At 48.6% G+C, this 19629-nt stretch overlaps 1 protein-coding gene across 3 annotated transcripts in view; it reads right to left on the bottom strand.

Annotated features, from left to right (window-relative positions):
- The window catches only part of BICDL1 (BICD family like cargo adaptor 1), a 47372-nt gene extending 32619 nt beyond the window's left edge, over window positions 1–14753 (bottom strand). For all 3 annotated transcript variants that reach the window (XR_007380287.1, XM_048963780.1, XM_048963781.1), the window contains exons 1-2: window positions 14067–14753; window positions 9570–9785 (exon numbers count right to left, since the gene is read on the bottom strand). Coding sequence is in view for 2 of the 3 variants with exons in the window: in XM_048963780.1 (XP_048819737.1) it covers window positions 9570–9785; window positions 14067–14753 (903 nt within the window). In the remaining variant the exon portion in view is untranslated. The remainder of the gene's footprint in view (window positions 1–9569; window positions 9786–14066) is intronic.
- Between the last annotated feature and the right edge of the window lie 4876 nt (window positions 14754–19629).

The following is a 19629-nucleotide window of genomic DNA, read 5'->3' as shown; positions in this document are numbered from 1 at the left end:
ATCCACTTCACGTGTTTGAAACACTAGCAGGTGCCTCCTGCAAATGTCTTGAATGGCAGACAGCATGAGGGGAAGGGAGAGTGGAAAGCAGTGCATGTATATATACAGGCAGAGAAGTGTGTATTCTGGCAGTGGCCAGAGTGTCCTTAGGGTGAACCCAGTGAGGCCAGCTGGCAGAGGATGGGGATGCTAACTAACATCATGTGCTGCTTGATACGTGGATCTGAACGGGCATTTTGCTCAGGCTGGGCCGTTTGCCCTGACCTGGAGTTGGCTTATATCTCTGCTTAGGGAGACTTAAGAGAAGCAGGAAAACTCGTGTCTTCATTCAAACAAGCTCACGCTGTTAGGAAAGGCTCCTGCATTGCATGTTTCACATAGCAAGACATTTTCTCAGTTGTGTGCTCTCTGGCAGTGAGAAAGGGCTGATGGAGGACCTGGAGCACAAAAACTGCCACTGTCCCACACAGGGCAAACCTTCCCTCCCATGTACTGAGGCAAGGCAGTGATCTGTAACAAAGGAGTGAGGGCTGCCTGTCTCCTTCCTTCCTTTCACAAGTTGAGCTTTTTGGCCTGATACTGTCTCTTAACAGAGAATTATGGAGGATAGGGAGGAGGGGAGAAAAAATGAAGTTTCCCAGGTTTTCAATGCCTTGATGCAAGTGGTTTCCTTAGAAGGAAGGAACCACTGAGAGGCAGCCCTCAGCTGATGCACTGTGTGTCGTGGTGCCAGAGTTAATCTCGGTAAGTAGCTCTGAGCTGCCGGGTTGGATAATGCCTAGAATGGAGGAGACCTCTCTACGTGAAGTAAATCAATCTGCTAATCCTCTGTGGGTGGGTTTTGAGTTGTTTTAGGTCATGCAAATCAGTGGTGGCCATCCCAGATGTTTCTGCAGAGGCACCCATTCAGAGTAGGGGGTGGCCGACAGGTCTCAAGGTGTCTACGTTTACTTAGCTTTAGAAGCATCAGGGATATGCAATTGCCTCTGGTGGGGAGAAAATGATGTTCCCAAGTGTGCATCATTGCCCTCCACCTCCCTGTGGAGTGAGCTCATTCCTCCATACCACCAAAGCAAGCCAAGTGGGCCTGAGCAGGTTAAATAGTGGCTTTCTGGGCTGCCTGCTTGCCTGCAGTTCTGCAGGATGAGGATGTGCACACAGCCCCAGTGCTCCAGGGACAGAATGGCCCCAGGAAGAGGAGATATTACTGAAATCATCAATTTCATGCACTTTTGCCTTGAGCTTTTAAAGCTTTGAATATTTACCAGTTGTTGAAGAAGCATGCTCTCCAGTGCTAAGGTGGAAAGGGAAAAGTCAGCACCACGCTTAAGAAGAATTTGTACTCAAAGTGAAATACAACATTCAGTAAAGCCTAGGGAAATAAATCTCTCTGGATCAGAGGCAAAAACTACAGAAATCATTTGAGTTAGCAAATCCCCATGCAGCTTTGCAGCCGATCAATGGACGCTATTTGAAAAACGATCACATAATTCAGAAGAGATGGTAGATTTTGGCAAAGCACCATCATTTGAGACCTTCTCATTTGGCATCATCCGTGCATAATTCTGCTGGAAAGCACAGCTCCCCTAGCAGCTGAATCTGCTCGAGATCTCATGTTCAAGCAAAGGTTGGAACCTCTCTGAATCCTTCCCTGTTTGCATTTGTTTTGACCCCCCCCCCCCTCACCCCCAAGTTGCTTTGTGCCCACACAGAGTAAAAACACACGTGTGTTCCAAAGCCGTAGAGATGGTGTGTTGTTTGTGTGTGTTCCCTGGGGCCTTTTTCCTTCAATATTCACTAACAGCAGGATGATCTGACCTCACGTTACTGAGAGGCTTCTCTGCATGAAAGATCAGTTGATACCAGTTGTACTCTCACCTCTGGGAAGCTTCTTGCTCCCATCTGTTCTGGAATTGCCCAGCTGCATGGCATGTCTCCATTGCATTGTGGCCTCTATTAGAAGCTACCAAGAATCTCACTGATCCTCTGTATGTGCTCAAAATAAGCAGGATTTTGCTAAATGCAATTCTGAACAAAGCACTTGATGAAGCTTTAGGCTGTTTTGCGAGGGGCCTCTATGATTTCATGGCTAATCAGAGCACCTAACACAGCTTGCAGACCTCCCTTCTGAGCTGCCTACCAAATTACATTTAGAAAAAGCAATCCTACTTAAAAGAAAAAAGGAATTTAAAGACTTTCATTATAATGCATGCAAAGTTTATAACCTGGAATGGCTCTTGAAAGACCAAATGTTTAATTGTTTTTTCTTGGGTAGAGATGTGCTAAGCCTTCAATTATGTTTAGCTCTGGTTCTAGCTAGTAATGCAGTGGCTGGATGCAAACACCTTCTGTGTCCTACTTTCTAGAATATCCTGGAGGAAGTGTTTACAGCAAGTGTGAATAAGCAGAAATATTCCTACAAAATCTTTTCTTCCCACATCTCCTTACCTCTGAGCTACTGCATAATGAAGCAGCTCCTGTAAACATCAAGACCTGGACCCAAACAGAATAGCCACTTGAAATTTTTAGTACAGTGCAACAGGGGAATGAAGGGTTCATTCAGATTTTTATTTCCGTGTCATATTATGAGGGTGGATAGTGATAGGGCAAGGGGGAATGGATTTAAACTGAGACAGGGGAGGTTTAGGTTGGATATTAGGAGGAAGTTTTTCACCCAGAGGGTGGTGAGGCACTGGCACAGGTTGCCCAAGGAGGCTGTGGATGCCCCATCCCTGCAGGCATTCAAGGCCAGGCTGGATGTGGCTCTGGGCAGCCTGGTTGTTGACCCTGCACATAGCAGGGGGTTGGAACTGGATGATCACTGTGGTCCTTTTCAACCCAGGCCATTCTATGGTTCTATGATCGTTTATCAAGTTCAATTTCAATTCCACGTTGGATTCCTGCTTTCAGGTACTCACGGCTCAGTGATGCTGCCCATCTGCCAAGGCACAAAGCCTTGCAGAAAGCCTTGAGGTCTGCTCCAGAACTACTTGCTAGAGGTGAAGGCAGAATGTGAGCTAGGCTTGGCTGGAGTACAAGGAAGAACAGCGTACAGCTGATTACCAGGTGATAAACAGTTGTACATAGGTGTTACCTAGATGGTGCTCTGGACACTCATTCCAGCTGATGAACTGCCCATGGTGTGAGGATGGGATGGCTGAGCTCTGGAACTGCTCCATGGGGCCAGTGTTTGTGGCTCCACCTGGGCACCACCAGCCTCCAAGATGGGAGATGGGCTGTGACAAACAACCAGTCCTGTTGCACTGTGCCTCCCAGAGCAGGGCTCACTGGAGGGTGGATGCACACAGTGCCCAGCCCTGGCAGTCACTCTGAGTAGAGCAGCAGCTAGAAAATCTCCCTGTGAGTGGCATGGACAACAGGCTGCTTTGGGCCAGGAGATCTCCAGAGTGATTTTTTTAATTTTTATTTTAAATAAAGAGCAGTGAGCAGGAGAGGAAATAAGGGGATGAAATGGTGATGCCAGGGACACATCCTGGCAGCGAGCCGAGCCCGCGGCCCCCACCACTCACTGCCTTGGACGTCACCAATGCGTTTCCCTGCGTGTCCTCTGACTGTCACAGCATCACAAGCAGCAGAATCACACCCAGTCGCCGTGGCAACATCACCTGCTGTGATGTGGTGTGCTGTTGCCTAGCAGCAAGCAAAAGGGTCCCTGCAGATGGTGGGGTGCAGGTCCCCTGTCCTGGGGCTCCATCCAGCCTGTGGGTGGATGAATGCTCTCCCTTTTCCCCATGAACAGGGATTTGTGCAGTTCTGCCTTTCCCCATAACGTGTTTTTAACCTCAGTGATTTTTAACTCTTTCCTTCCAGAGGACTTTGTGCTGTGGTTCGCTAGCAGTGCGTGCCCTTGTTTCATTCTGTGTACATCCAGAAGAATGGATAGAAATCCATTCTGCCACTGCTTGCTAGTAACCTAAGGACACAGGGAAAAGAAACTGCTTGAAATGGATAGGTGCAAAACCTCTGAGCAGCCTCTGGGAGTGCCTGTTCCCCTGCCTGCTCCTCTTCCCTTGGTGTTTGTTACAGTTATGCCCTGCTGGTTCCCAAAGCTCTGGGTGCCCTGAAATGGGGTTAATGGGTGCTGCAGGGTTGGCAAGGCATTCACTGGGGGGGTTGAACTTTTCCTTCTGCCTGGCTCCCTTCACCCAGATGGATGGAACCCCACTGAGCAGTGACCTCGAGATGTCTTCTTGCCTTCTAGGGCACTGATTTGTTTCACTGTAGGACTTTGCAGGAGAGAACATGCAGCTGCAGTCACGTCCTATATTTACAGCTTGAGCATAGAAAGCCTCGGCGCTCCAGTCCTGATGTGGCACGAAGCTGAATTATTAACAAGTGCTTTCTGCTAGGGGAGAAGTAGCTGGTAAGAGGAAGCCATTCCTGCCTGCGCAGTAATCAGTATTCAGCAGGTGATGGGGATCTGGTTACGTGCTGCTGGGGTTTGGTGATGCTCCAGAGGGGGCAGGCAGGCGCAGGTGCCTCGTGTGGTCAGTGGGAGGTTTGCTGCTTTCAGTGGCTGGCCCTGGTTTGTGCAGTCACTCCATTCTGTTGAATTTGCACTGTCCAGAGGCGAAGCAGACCAAGGTTTGCTATGCAGGGCTCTTCACACCATCCTCGTTTCTGAAGTTTGTTTAGTGAACGTTTAACTTTATATTTTGCCATGACAGTCTTACAAAGAATTCAGTGTAGTGACTGATTCACACCTTGAAATGTCACAGTAACTCTTCTTCAGCTTTGCACCACTTGGGGCTCTATCTAAAAAATAAAGCCCCCAAAGCAGTGCTTGGCTTGAGCCTGATTTGCTTCCATGTTAAGCATGGAGATTCAAAATGTGCCCTGCTGTGCTATCACAGACAACTCAACAGACATAAGGCAGCTTGCATTAAGCATCCGTACATTAGAAATGAGTAATTAAAGACAAGCCAGCTCATAGGGTAATGGCTGCACATCTCTGGCATGGAAAAAGCACCAAATCTTGCCCGACACACTTGTTCAGTCACTGACAACAGGCCATTGTTTTTTCTAAGTGTGTTGTTGACCACCGGAGGAGATATTTAAAGCACAAGTGATTTGCAAAGTATGGTACCACATATTCAGTTCATTCTTGAATCATAGAATGGCCTGGGTTGAAAAGGACCACAGTGATCATCCAGTTCCAACCCCCTGCTGTGTGCAGGTCACCAACCAGCAGCCCAGGCTGCCCAGAGCCACATCCAGCCTGGCCTTGAATGCCTGCAGGGATGGGGCATCCACAGCCTCCTTGGGCAACCTGTTCCAGTGCCTCACCATGTTTGTTTCAGATCTAAGTCAAGAAGTGCCTGTTGGTCCTCCAGAGCTGCATGCTGCAGCACAAAGCAGGAAATGGAACTCCTTCCCTTGAAATATCACTGAAAGGAGGTTTTGTGGCCAGCAAATGCAAAGTCCTTTGGAGACTTTGAGGGCTGGCTGGTCGCTGCCTTTCTTTATCAAAGGGACTGACTGAAACCTCATTCTTTGTAGCAGTGTGTTGGCACTAGATGCTGAGGGAATATAAGAAGTTGGTGATTGAGGGTCCCTCTGAGGGATGCTGCAGTGCTCCTCTCTAAACAAAGAGCTATTTCAGCAGTGCAAGATGACACTTTGCTTCCTGCCACTGAAAAGGAACTTTCATTGCAAAAACTACCTGAGCTCGATGTCGTGAGATTACTGCCTTGTACTGGGTGTACCAGAAAAGAAACCCAACAGAACTAGGAAGGATGCATCCTTGCCCAAGTTGCAGCAAATAGCTCCAGGAGCCCAGAGCTGGTAGCAGGAAATGTGTGGGAATGCCATCTGGTAAAGCTCCTTAGAAACAGTGTGAAAGTCATTTTTTTTTTCATTCACTTCCTGACAAAGTAGTAATATGTTGCCTCAATATAGGCAAAGGTTGCTGTTGCTATTTATATTAGTAGCTCCTGGAAGCCCTGAGGTGGGAACAGCACTCTTGCTGTGGCTGCTGCTGTGGGTGCATGTAAGAGGAAGGCTTTCACTACGTGGCTCCCCATCTCCATTCTCCCCCTTTACTTTATGACTTTAAAGGATAAGGATTTTATTTATTTCTTCCAAATGGAGAACTGAAACAGATGGGAGAGACTGGAGAAGTTGGATACAAAACGATTTCCAAGCCATGGCTTTCTTGGTGGAGCTGTGCTTTGCCTCCTTTACTCTGAGTGTCGATGGTGAGCTGTATATACCTTGGTGTGTGTGCTCTGCAGCTCTCCCAGGTGAAAATCAGCATCTTGTTTGGCATGGGCACTGCTGAGAAGTACTACCTGCTCTGCTATGCTGAAGCAGGGGGAGGGAAATCCAATCATGCAAAAGGGATTGCAATCATCACATAGAAAATTAAAAAATAAGGTTACTGTGAAGATCTTAAACTTGATCTTCGGCATCTGAGTCATGTCTTTCACTACGAGCTCCCAGCCTTACCTCATTTCCATATTGTCCAATGCTGTTAGAATCTGGCTGGTATCTCTGTTCAGTGTGGTTCTTTGCTTCTAACAGAAGGCTGTATTGCAAGAAGAGGCAAAGTTCCTTACAGCCTACTTACTGTTATTAGGTATGTAAAGTTCTCCTGTATCATCATCTCATCTGAAGACCTCAAGTCATTTTACAGACCTGATTGTAGCCTAACTCTAAGGCAAGACAGTTATCCCCAGTTCTAGAGACTGCAACAGTCTCTAAATCCTCAATGCTGAGTTTTCCTTGCCAGTCTGTGCCAGCATCAAGGATGGATTTTCCAGTCCCATGCTTTAATTGCAAGTCAGAGCTTTCTAGGTCCCTTTGCTATCTGTGTGTGGGAGTGTGTGCTCAATTGGTTAGCATTTGTGCCAGGTTCATACTGGAAAAAAGCATGTGGTTGAGTTGGCCCTTCATCTCTGGGAAAAGTAGCATGAATTAAAAAAAAGAACTAAGGCTTAATTAGTAAAAGAGTATGACAGCAGGAAGGAGGAGGGCTAGGAGTTAGAGGATGCTGCCTGGCTCTAAGGTAGAAGGGGTAGAAGCTTGGAACCCCCCAAAGAAGCAAGCTGGACGATGTGGGCTGGTAGGTTGTGAGGCTGAGACCATTACTTGATGTACAGAGCCTGGTGCCTTTCCCAGGGAGATGCTCAAGAATTGTGAAACTGGGCCATGAGGTGTTAATTGCTAATCTGTAGAAATTAAATTTTAAAGAGCCAGTGTCTGTTTAGCATAGAATGACTCATATCAGAGAGCAACATTTCTTTGTCCTCCTGTGAGTGAAACCTCCAGTAGGGGACCCAGTGACAGATGGGGGTAGAGCTGAGGCTCTGAATGAAGCTTTAATTGCCTTATCACTGATTTTTCTCAGTGTACTCCTCCCAGACAGAGCATTGCGACAAAAAATGCAGAGCTGGGGGCACAGAGGCTATCAGAAGCTGTAACTGCCCACCTTTGCTGGATTTTTCCTCTGCTGGTGATCAGTTTGTGATCTCTAGAGAGACCCCAGCCTATGGCAATACAACTGTAGGCAAGTGTGTCTGTGTAGCTGCATCTGTTTACTGCACTAACGGGCCAGAATGATGTGGGTGACCAGGGCTTAGGCACTACTGCTGCCTCAAACACTGCATACACAACCACTTCAGAGCAAGAGAACTAGAAATTCTGAACTGCAAACACGGTGTAACAAGTATGCAGTAATCAAGGGCTGAGATATTTAAAAGCCTCAACCAAAGCCTTGGCTGAGCAACAAACCACTCCTGACCTGGCTTTGGTTTGCTTACGTTCTCATGACTCCAGGAAAGCTGTTTGCACACCTACCATGTCCTCAGCTATATCTGAGTTACTGGCAAGTCTTCACCAGGTAACAAAGCCATTGAGCAGAGAATCTTGGCCAGGAAGCCACAGCAAGAGTAAGCTGCTTCCTCTGCTCGTCTGAGCATCGCAGAACATCTGGTCCCCTACACAAAGCTGGGGGCAGGGGGGGCTGAAGCAGCGAGGTTAGTGCCAAGGAACCATTTTTTTTCCTGAGATGGGATAATTCTGAAGTGGGAGGATTATTTCTGGCAGTAATAGGGAGCGGAGGGAACAAAACCCATGTATTGACACTGCTGGTAGACCTAACTTGCTGGCTTCTTTGCACAAGGCTTTACTGAGCAGCTGGGCTGTGAGAGGCTCCTGCAGCACAAGTGTTAACTGAGGATAATCCCATCCAGTTTAAAGCCCAAAGTAAGCTGTTTGGTTTTCCTTTCCTACCTTCTAGACTGTCCTCATTACCTACTTACACTGGGACCACGACAGATCTGGTATCTCCTAGCCAGCAAAGCAAATCATGCATTCACAGGAAATCCCTGAGGGCCACCAAATCTAATGACAGCCAAATCTTTGGCCTTAGATAAATGATAAATCTGACATTACACAGGAAATCTGCAATAGAACCTCTTATCTGCATTGTATGTGAGATGCTCTGCCCAGAGAAGAGGTAGGAGATCCTCTCTACTCATCTGTTACACCTGGGAGATACTGTTTTAAAAACAGTGGTAAATTTAGCAGCTCTCCTAAGCTAAGGAAGGGTGTTTTATTCCTATTTTTTTTTTTAACACCAATTAATCTACAGACTAAGTGACTTCCTTAGCACTTAACAGGAAAACCTGTAGCACAATGAGGAATGATTTTTCTTTTTTCAACTTCCAGTATAAAATATTTTACTGAAGACCTCTTCCAGAGGCACAGGAAAACAGCACACCCAGATTGAGCAGGGACAAGTGAAAAGGCCTTTATTCTTGGCCCATTTCAGTCTTCTGTCCTAGTGTTGCAACTGAACTATTGACCCAACCCCTTAAACCATATCTTAACCAGCCCCGGAGACCTACCTCTGAGTGAACCTGGTCTGAAATACACTCTTACCCTTAAGTGGATCTCTTCAGCACGAGTTTTGGTGCACGTTTTTGTTCTATTCTATTTTGGGGATGTGCAACTGGTGAGGAAATGCTTTCCTCTGCTGGAGTAACAGTGTTCCCAAGCAGTTAAGATTATGATCTGTACTGTCCAGTGGGAAGAAGAAGACAAGATTCTTAATTCTAGAAGACAGGTCAGCATCTAGGGGAGGAGGCAGCAACTGTTAAGTCTTTTGCTGTCAGGATGAAACCTGTGCTGGAAAGAGTCAGTCAATTAGGCTGATTTGCAGCAGCCTTACTCCAAATCCTCTTTCACTCAGAGGCTGAGCTCTGCTGAAACATGCCATCCCAAGGAACTTCAGTAGGTTCTCAGACATTTACACATCACAAAATTATTTGCAGGGACAAACCATTGTGGAACAGCACGGTGCATTCAGTTTAATAGCTTTACAGTCAATGGACATTGACTATAAACGGGGGTCAGCAAAGAGCCTTTCAGCTCTCTGGCCCTGCCCCAGATGTGCTTTTTTCTTGCATTTCATGTTTGCTCAGCCTATTCATAAACGAAGGCCAGATTTGCCAATTCAGATCGAGATACAAAGAGCTGAGAAAGGTACCCGTGTGTTACATGACCACAACCCACACAGCACAACGTTTATGCCAACGCTCACTCACCCTGCTGAGCTGGTCCAGGAGTCTTTGGTTCTGTTCAGAGAGTTCCTGGACAGCCCGTGTCTTCTCACGGTCGGCTTCCCGCAGGTGAACCTGCTGCCTCTCCAGCTCATCCTGCAGCTGCTTCACGTCGCTTTCCAGTTCAGACACCCTTCCTTCCCATTCTCCTTCCTTGTTCTCAAACCTCCTCCGCAGCTCGTGCTTCTCTTGTTCCAGGTGCTATAGGTAACAGGGAGGGGGAGAAGAGGTTAGGGAGGGAGGAAAAAAGTGAGAGCTGCCTCCTCCTTCATGCTCAGCATCGAGTGCTTTGGTGCAGGAAGGAGAATGGTAGTAGAGCACGGCGGTGCATGGAGGTGGCAGTCCCACCCATGTCAGGGCAGGTCACAGCACTAAGCTTGCTTCTTGTTTCCAGCAGTTGGCCTGTCCTTGGCCTCTCTGCATCAGCACATTGAATTTTTACTGAAAGAACTGCCAAATGAGTAATGCAGGCTGCATGGCAATAAGTGGAAAATATAGGTCAGGCAGGCCAATCGATTGGCAGAGCCCAGCTAATTCCAGAGCAGGAATTATTATTAATTTCAGTGGGCAGTGGCAGAATTCTTTTAAAAGTTGCCTTTGTAGTAAAAATTACACAAATTGTACCTTCAGTGCTGATGAGGAAGCTAGATGAGGCATCTTTCTTGTCATATGGGTCTTATGAACAACAGTTGAATCATCTATCCATTTGCTTCTTCTATTCCTGACCTAATTAGTTGCCTGGTGATTTGATAGTCCACAGTAACTCCATTGTTTGATGCAGTCCCCTCTGGGGTGGCAGTGAAGGCACTGAAGTAGTTTCTCTAGATGTGACATGTGCACATTCCGGGCTGCAAATCTTTCAGAAAAGACTCTCAGTTCTGGAAACTGCTCTGCTTAGGACTGGTTGCAAAACAAGGGGCAGCATGAATCTGGTGGAACTTTCAGATGCCTTACAGGCTCAGTTAAATGAGGGCTTGACTGATACAGAGCTGCAAATTAGGTCAAAATAGATTTGTTGTGCCCGTTTGAAAGAATCTCTGCTCTGAAAATCTGAGCTCGGATTTCCCTTGGTGCCTGACACCACGTGTGTGCTTGTAGAGCAGTCGCAGACTGGGACGTGGCCGCGTCCTGAGATCAGAAGGGAAACCTGAAGAGCAGGAGCCCTCTCCTTGCTGTTTGTTTTCTGTCCCCCACAATAACCTGCTGCTACTCTCTACTGGATTCGCAGCCTTTTAGGAACATGTCTCAGCAAAGAACAGAAAGCCACTGGGCCCAGCACCGGCAGCATTTTTCCCAGGTTATCATCCCCCAGTGAGCAATCCCCTATGACGCTTATGTTAGGAAGGGAAAATAAACCTGCTAGGAGGGAAAGAAAACTGCACTGCATTTGTGTGAAGTGGCTTTTTATTGCTTGTTAGGAACACAGGCTGTGAGGTGGCTGTTTCCCCTGGGTGCCTAGTGCTGATGACACACAGCTTGCCTTGCAGGGTCTTTGTCACCTTCCTGGGCAGCAGTGAATGTCAGAGCTCTGCACTTCCCCAGCAGCCTCTGGCCTGTGTTATCACTAACATTTCACCCCTCTTGCTCTGCAGAAGATGCTGTATTGTCTCCTTGATCTTATCCCTAAATCTTCTATGCACTCTTCAGCACAATGTAGCAATGCCCTGCTTGTAACCCTCTCAAATCCTTCTGCAAATCCAGGACTTTCTGGAAAACCCTCAGATGCAAGGGGTAAAAACAAAGCCAAGTGTTTTCCTGTGTTGCCAGATGCTGAAGGAATGAGTACCCCTTGCAAATACTCAGCACTACAATCATCATTTTGAATGCACTAAGTGGGAGATCCTAATGCAAGGCCCGTGACAACTAAGGGTGGCTGGAGCAGCCACAATTCCGCTTTCAGCAGCGCACTAAAAACGCTGTATTTCACAGCTCTGCCTCTCTCACTGCTAGGCAACGTTGAGAAAGATCCAGGTCCTTCTCTAAATGGAAGGTGAAACTTCAGCCTGCCGAGGAGCAGCAGTGCAGCTGAAGTTCCTTAGCACACACAGACATCCCACGTGTGATTTAGAAGCCACCAACGAGCCTTGCTGGTCATTTACAAACCACTTCAGTGCCTTGGTGCAAAGGAAAACCCGTGCCACGCATAGTGTCCTGCTCCTGCACTCATAGAACCATAGATCCACCAAGGTTGGAGAAGACCTCCAAGATCATCCAATCTGCCTACCACCAATATAAGCCCACTAAAGCATGTCCTTTAGCACCACATCTAAGCATTTCTTCAACACCTCCAGGGACAGAGACCCCTGGGCAGCCCATTCCAGTGCCTGACTGCTCTTTTGGAGAAGATATTTTTCCTAACATTCAGCCTCAAAAAGCTGAGATGAGACAAACATCTCTGTACCAACAGAACAAGATACGAAATGCCTCAACCACTTGAGGAGGATAAAACTGGGATCAAAGATCAGTTTATTACAGTTGTATGTTTAGACATGAACTCAAATTCAGAGTTTTAATTGAAATCAGAGGAGGGGCGGGTTGTGGGAACACTGAGCTTCAGTGCCACACCTGCAAAACCAGAATGTATTTGGCCAGCAGCAGCTGTCTCTGCCCTGTGTGTGCACTGCCCCAGGTAACAAAGCTGACCTAGGAACAAGAGATGTTTCTCACCAGTGTGGTGACAACACTGCAAAACCAGTCTTCAGGCAAAGCATCAGAAGAGCAGCACGTTGGCTGCTGGGAAATGGAGAGGTTCCCATAACAAACTTGGGGGGGGAAATCTCTCCTCTTGAATGCTGCTCATACATCACTATGGCAGTGCAGCTGTCACCAAGGATTTCATTTGGGACTTTGCTTCTGGTCATCAGAGAGCTCTCAGTGTAGGGAAGGAGGTTAAGGGATGTGAGTCCTTCCTTCCCATTCCTCCAAGAAGGAAAAGCTTACTGTGAAATTCACTTCAGTGGCAACAAGAAGAAGCTATCTTTTAATCTAAACAAGGATTGCAATGTTGTAGAATACTGCTGTTCAGGTTTGTGTGGGTCAAGGATCACAGATTCAGATCTGATAAACCCAGCAGACAAAAAATCCCTTAAGCAGGGAACTTCTATCAGCTGCATCACCTGAAAAACCAGAACCTGTCATTCAACTGGAAAGTTGGAGCAATAGCAATGGGATGAAAAATGCAAACAATTGGCAGAATTTCTCATCCTTTCCTTCACCTCCTAAATGGATCCATAAAAGCGGAGGTAAACATTTGGGGAATGTTATTTAAGCACTGTAAAGCCTGAGTTTTTTCTCCTCTCCTTTTCACCTTTACATTCTGCAGATAGTTGTGTCTGAGACCCCCAAACTCACAAAGGGGCAGCCCAGGAAGTGCCTCACGTTGTGCATTTCTCTTGGATGATAGGAAAGGTTTTACTCCAACTCATGGGGAATCCACGTCAGCACAATGCTACAGACGTCTGCTCTTGCTTAAAGACCAACCCGAAAACATTCACTCCAGCAAATCGTCACAGTGTGAGAAATTCTGGTCTGACAAACAGCGCTGCTAAGTCACAATTTGGGCAAATGTCACCTTCAGTACTGCTTCTAACCGAACAGCAAAGAGAAAGGGAGCAGCTACGGTGAAGTGCTGAGTTTAAACAACAGGGAGGAATTTCTCCTTTTGGGAAGAAAGAGGTCTGAGAACAAAGGCTGTGCAGTAATGTCATGAATCTGACAGTACTCGAGGGGTGTAAATCCGTGAGGAATGAACACGGGAATATGTAGGAATGCACAAAGAATTGGCCTAGGGCCGTTACTTGAAATTTGGGTGTTAACCGAGCATTGTTCAGACTCTCTCCAGGAAGGTGAGAAGCTGTGCTGCAACTAGGAGCTCTGCTGCTCGCTCAGAGAAGGAACATTGCAAGAATATCTCTAAAACGAAGATAGTTGTACACTGTCGTGCGAGAGAGTTGTTCTGAAGGAAGCTGCCTACACGACTCTTATTCTTTGTAATAACTCCATCTCAACCTTAAAAACCAATGCATAGCTCAACCCACCAGGCCCCCGGCAAACGGCTCTGAGATACCTGTAGGTATTTTTCAGAGCAACCAGCAAGCAGAAACCTATCAGCGGGGCTTATCTCTTGCCACGCTAATGCCTCAGCTGCAACAGCTTCAGCAGAACGGTTCCAAACGCCCCGTGCCTCGGTATCAATGTAACTTACGAGGCATTTCTGCACGGTGCGCGTCTCCCCACCCGGCTGGGACGTGGGGCAGAGCGGCAACCCGGGGCCTCCCGAACGAGGCTCGCAGCCCCTCCTCGGGCCCGCACGGCAGCCGGGGAGCGGGGACGGCAGCACCCCAGGCCTAGGAGGGGAGTTCCGACCCTTTCTTCTCTATCGCGGCCGCGCCCGGGTTGATCGGGGAAGGGGAGCGAACCCGGGGCTCCCGGGGAACGCGGCCCCGTGCGGGGGCCCTGCGGAGCGCTGCGGGCCGGCCTCACCTCCAGCTTGTCGGTGAGCTCCTTGTGCATCCTCTCGTACTGGCGGCTCATGTCCTGGTTGCGCTCGAGCAGCGCCTTGCCCAGCCGCGCGGCCAGCACCAGGTCCTTCTCCTTCTGCCGGATCAGCGACAGCAGCTCGGGGTCGCGGGCGGCGGCGGCGGGCGGCGGTTCCGGCGGTTCCCCGGCGGCGGCCAGCAGCGCCAGCTCCTCCTCCAGGGCCAGCTCCAGGGCGGCGGCCCCGGCGGCGGCGGCGGCGGCGGCGGCGGGCGGCTCCATGCCGCCGGCGCTGTCCGCCTCCGCCGGTGCTGACCCGGCGGCGGGCAGGCGCGGGCACGGCGCCGACATGGCCCTGCGCGCCGCCGCCGCCGCTCCGCTGCGCCCCCCGCGCCCGGCCCGCGGCTGCGGCTGCTGGGCGGGGAGCGCCGCCGCCCCCGGCCCCCGCCCCTCGGCGCCGCGCCCCGCGTTCGGCGCCCCTGCCCGGCCCCGCGGACGCGGCGCGGCGGTGGCTGCCGACGGCCGGAGCGCTGCGCGCGTCTGTGCCGGGCGCGCGTCTCCCCGTCCCCGCTGCGCCCGCCTGCCGCGATCGGCTCTGGCCCGTTGCGCCGCGGGCCCTGGACAAAAATCCCCCCGAAATGCTGGGCTGGCGTGAAAGGCCCAAGGAGGGAGCAGGGCACTCTGACGGGGCATAGCGCTTCGTTCTTGCTCGCTGCCCTCTCCTTCAGAGCCCGGCTGGGCTCTGCTGGGGAGGAGGGCGGCTCTCAATACCTTTTTACTCCGTAGTTCGCACCTGGAGAGCTGACTACAGCTTCCAGCAGCCACTGGGGCTTGCTTTCGTTTTCTGATTGTTTTGGATGTTCCCGGATAACGTTTGTCTTAACAGCGGCTTCAGTGAATGTTGGGAGTTGTAGTCAATTTCCTCATGGCACTTCTGTCTCTGGGAAGAGCCTTCACCAGGGGCAGGATTTCCAGGTAATCACAGTCCGTGGAATTGCTTCTTTCTTTATAATTATTATTATTTATTTATTTGGCTTTATGCCCCTTTTGATCAGGACACAGTGCAGCAGAGTGTGCCATCACATCAGCTCAGATGGTGCTTCCTCGCTTTCTCATGGTGCTTTAATTTCAAAGCAAGTGACTGATACAGAAGCATTTTAAACAAAACTTGTGCTTTGGACTTCCAGAAGCCTGCAGAAATAAACGTTGGATTTATAGCTTTCATCTCTAGACTCTGCGTCCATGGAGTTCTCCTACAGAGAATAAACTCTCCTACAGCTCAATTAAACTGTGTATAACCCTGTGCAGCTGCCCCAGCACATCAGACCCCAGCAGCTTTTTGGCTGGGACAGCTGATGGCTGATGCAGCTTTCTGGCCTGGCTGGCTGCTGCTCTGTGACAGAGCCGAGGCACCAAAGAGCTGCTGATTATTCACAACGGTCAGAACATGAATTGTGGCAATGCACATTTCTCTCCGGCCATCTGGTGTGGTTTTTGTTGGGGATGTGCCCCAGGAACCCAACCCAGCTAGGAGGACTTGTTGATAGGTGGCCCCTGTCCTGGCAGTGATGTTTTTGTGATACAAACACCTGCTCTACTGAAACCCCTTGGAGATGCAGTGCCTTGTGCCATGCTCCTGCCAGCACCCGTCCTGCAATGGCAACTGTTGACCATTAGGACCCTGATTTCTTTGGCACTGGTGACCCAGAAGTGATTCCTCCTTTATCTCCTACCAATTCCCCAGGCACCAATTTTTCCAGGCCTTTTGTCCCTGCAATCAGCTGGGGTCTATGTGGCCAAAAAAGTGGGATTTGCCATAAGGGGAGATGGCTCCAACAGCACTGCTGCTTTTACAAGAAGCCTCTGCCCTGATGCAGGAAGCAGGCTGTCACAGATTTGTTCATCGCTGTTTAGACAGAGGAGGGAGATTAATGATTAAACTGATTGTGAGCACCTTCTGCTGGAAGTGCCTACTACAGCAAACCAAGCCTGGTGTGATTAATGAAATCCATTGTGGCCACAGTGTTCATCTCTAATTCTTCTTTCGGTGTATAAAACGAAAAGAGATTAGATTGAGATGGTTTTAATCCCTCAAACAAAGCCTGAAACAAACCCCAGAGCTGCATCTGTTTGGATGGGGAGGGGAAAATGCTATTGCTTGATGGAGGAGATGTAAATCAGTGCTATGTTTTGCACATATGGCACTGCGTCTCTGTCCATAGGCACCTGATTGCTGTTGCTGCTTCTCTTCCCCTAGATGGGCTCAGATGTGTCCTTGGAGAACCACAGCCAACAACAACAAAAAGGGCTGATGATTGCACAGACCATTTAAGAGAACTCTGATTGATTCAAGCACGCAGAGAATTGAGATCAAGTGGTGTGATCACATCACAAGTATGCATGGCATCTCATCCAGGACGTATGCTTTCATGGTGGCATTGGGAAATGAGGGTGAAAATAACATATTCATATAAGGGAGTGGTGTAAGATTGTTTATAGGAGAAGTGATCATTGTTTTCCTGCTCAGGTGAGAAACTGTAGAAAAGGAGCAAGTAGCAAAAGTTAGTCTGACTTGGACAGGGATAAGGGACGTGTATGGGAACTGTTGAGTCCTGGCCTGAAGCACTGATGGAGCACCTGGGAAAAGGACCTGGTCAGCTCTGGGAGCACAGGTGAAGGCAATTCAGCCATGTGATAGGAAGGGATGGAGCCTGGCTGCACCTCTCTTAGACCTCATTTAAGGGCTGGCTGCCACTGGGGTAGGTTCTGTGGTTGGAGATCTCTCTCTTGTGGTGTTTTCCCTGTGAACCTGGATCCTTGGAGATGGGTGAGCACCTTTCCATTCACACTGTCCCTTTGTTATTACACCTCCTGTGCTGCTGTTCTGTGTGTTGATCTTTCTGATTGTTACAGGACAGCACTTTATTCTTCAGTAATTTCCCCTTCCTGTTTTTCCCCATCTTGTGATAAGCCAGCTCAGAAAATAAGCCATGGGAAGGCTGGAGAACTCATCTAAAGGAGCCACTCAGGGCAATTTGCTCTGCTGGATGGGTTCTGAAAGGATTGAGATACTGAAACAGGCAATCCAATTTAAGCAGCAGATAGAGCTGTGTGTGTTGTCCTCCCCAGAGGGTCAAGGAGAGGTGAGCTCAAAGCTGCGCAGGCTCTTCAAGCCCAGTGTCAAGTGCACTGTTAGAAGTGGTGCTTTGAAATGAACACTGCCTTCCAGGGATTCCACTGTTGGGTCTCTTCACAAAGGAGGTGTAACAGAGGGTCTGGATCTCTTATGGTCACACCAGTTAATGCTGGCATGCACTGAACTGCGTGGTGCGGGTGAAGCAGGACAGATAATTTTGAGCACATCTGAATGGCTACAAATCCAATAAAGACCCGAGTGCTTCCACTTGGGCTGGGAGGGCAGCAGGCAGAAATGGAATGCTGCAGGCAATCATCCTTTCCTATTTAGAGGAAGGAGACTGAGAGACTTGTTACAGGAAAGCAGACTGCTGTCCTATGCTTTTACAGCTCTCTGTGACGGGAGAGGAATTTCCATTAGCATCCTTAGTCTTCCTGCTGGGGGCTGACAGTTTTGCAGGGAGGACGGCACACGTGCTAAGGTTTACTTTGCCATTCTCTCTCATATCTGAGTGATTAATTGCTTAATTTTTTATTTTTATTTTTTTCTCTTTGCTTTGCTGTGCTTTCCGACAAAGGTTTGAAGTTATTTTGGTGTTCTACATCCACGCATGCTGAGGTGTTTTCCATGTTGCTCAACCTCCTGCTGCTGTCAGATGGGCAGCAAGAGGCACAGGCAGATGAGGAGAGTTTGCTCAGAGGTTGCAGTTGCCCAGATGAATAATTAAAAGCGATACGTGTCTTGCTTTCAAAGCAGGTCAGAACTGCAAAGCCAGAGATAGCACTCCTGTGCGACCTTTCTTCCTCTTTGCTTCCCTAACATCCAAAGCTATGTGGTCTGTACGTGCCCAGGTTCTCCCCAGTGCCAGGGATGGGAAATATAAGATGGGAAAGCGATTGGTGGGGATTGGCAAGGGGGAAGAGGATGGAAATTTCTGGTTAAACAGAAGGGAGGAGGAAGCTGTTATGGGTGTTAGCCATGTTAGACCATCCTGATTCTTCCCAAGATACCAGGTCCCCAAAGAGTTCTCAGCAAGCTTGTTTCCCATGGTTATCAACATAACGTCATTAAGAGCAGAAAAAACACTGACACCAAAGTGACTCATAACGCTGAAGTTGGAAGAAAAAACTCTTGATTGCTTAAGGGTACAAAAACATGGCCTGAGTGACTCAGTACTGCCTAAGGACAGAGCTGACACCTGGCTGTGCTCAGTCCACTGCCAAGCTGTGAGGAACAAGGGATGCAAAGGGAAAAGAATAGGATAATGGATTGAACTTGTTACATGGCACATACGAGCATTGTGCCAAGGCATCTGTGAGTTAGGGATATAAATATATCCTGCTGTAGCTTTTAGTCACTGTTTCAGGTGTGCAGTTTGGAAGAATGCCATAGCCATCTCTCCAGACCAAAGCACACACATAGAACTATTCTGGAATTTGTGGAGTCATGCAGCCAATATTTCAGGCCAACTTGAATTGCTAGGGGTAGCAGTCTGGCAGTTTGACTTGGTTTTGCTCCTGGTCCCCATGGGCCAGGTGATGTATGTGCCACTTTGCACCTAGGATCCTTCTTGACTTAGCTACATCTCACTGAGGAGGAAAAAAACTCTTGTGGCAGATGGGGAAAGTTTGCTCCAGGCAGACTCTGGACATAGAGAGAGTCCAAGCTGAACACTCAAGTTCTTGTTTGCATTTCTTCATAGGCATCCATTAGGTCCTAACATTGCCTTCAGTGGTGTTGGCCACCATACTGTTTTGCACCCATTATATGATTAGGCTTTGTGGGGGAAAAAATATTTCTTTAGGACCATCTTGTTTTGGTTCTCATGTATATCCTGTGATTTGCAGTGATTCATAAAAGAATGATGATCTTTGATCATTAGACTGTAACTGAGTGTGTTGACATGGAGCGATCTTGGTTGTAACACAGGCTCCTCACTCACTGTTGTGATCACTCGTGTCATGACAACAGCAGCTCTACCAGGTATTTGTGTTTCATTGAACAATATGTTGTTATGGAAACTGGTGTTCTGTAAATTATCTGAAGAGAGGCCCGATTCATTTCTTGGGAGCAAGAAGTTTGTAAGAAGATGTAGAAGATCTATGGGTCATTAGCTACTTAGTGTCAATGGCAGTGCCATAGCATCTTGTGCAAGATGTGACCAGTTGACCTTCACAGCAAATGTGTGCCAGTGGATGTGCCCAGCAGGAGCTGAGCTGGTTCCCATGCACATTCATGTGACCCTTGCCAGGTGTGGAGAGCACAAAGTGCCATCTGCAGGGCTCACGAGCTCCTAACGCTTTGCCCTGGCTTTGCTGTGGCAGGAAGGATGTGTCCTTTGGGCTTTGATGTTGAACTGTGGAGAGTGGAGACTGAGAGACATGGATAATGTGATCTGAGAACCTTTTGCTCCTGTTCAATCACTTACCCTTT

The sequence above is a fragment of the Lagopus muta genome, chromosome 17 (genome assembly GCF_023343835.1).
Source record: "Lagopus muta isolate bLagMut1 chromosome 17, bLagMut1 primary, whole genome shotgun sequence".
Taxonomy (NCBI): Eukaryota; Metazoa; Chordata; class Aves; order Galliformes; family Phasianidae; genus Lagopus; species Lagopus muta.
The sequence above is the reverse complement of the archived record's forward strand: the minus strand, read 5'-3'. Positions and strand labels throughout refer to the sequence as shown.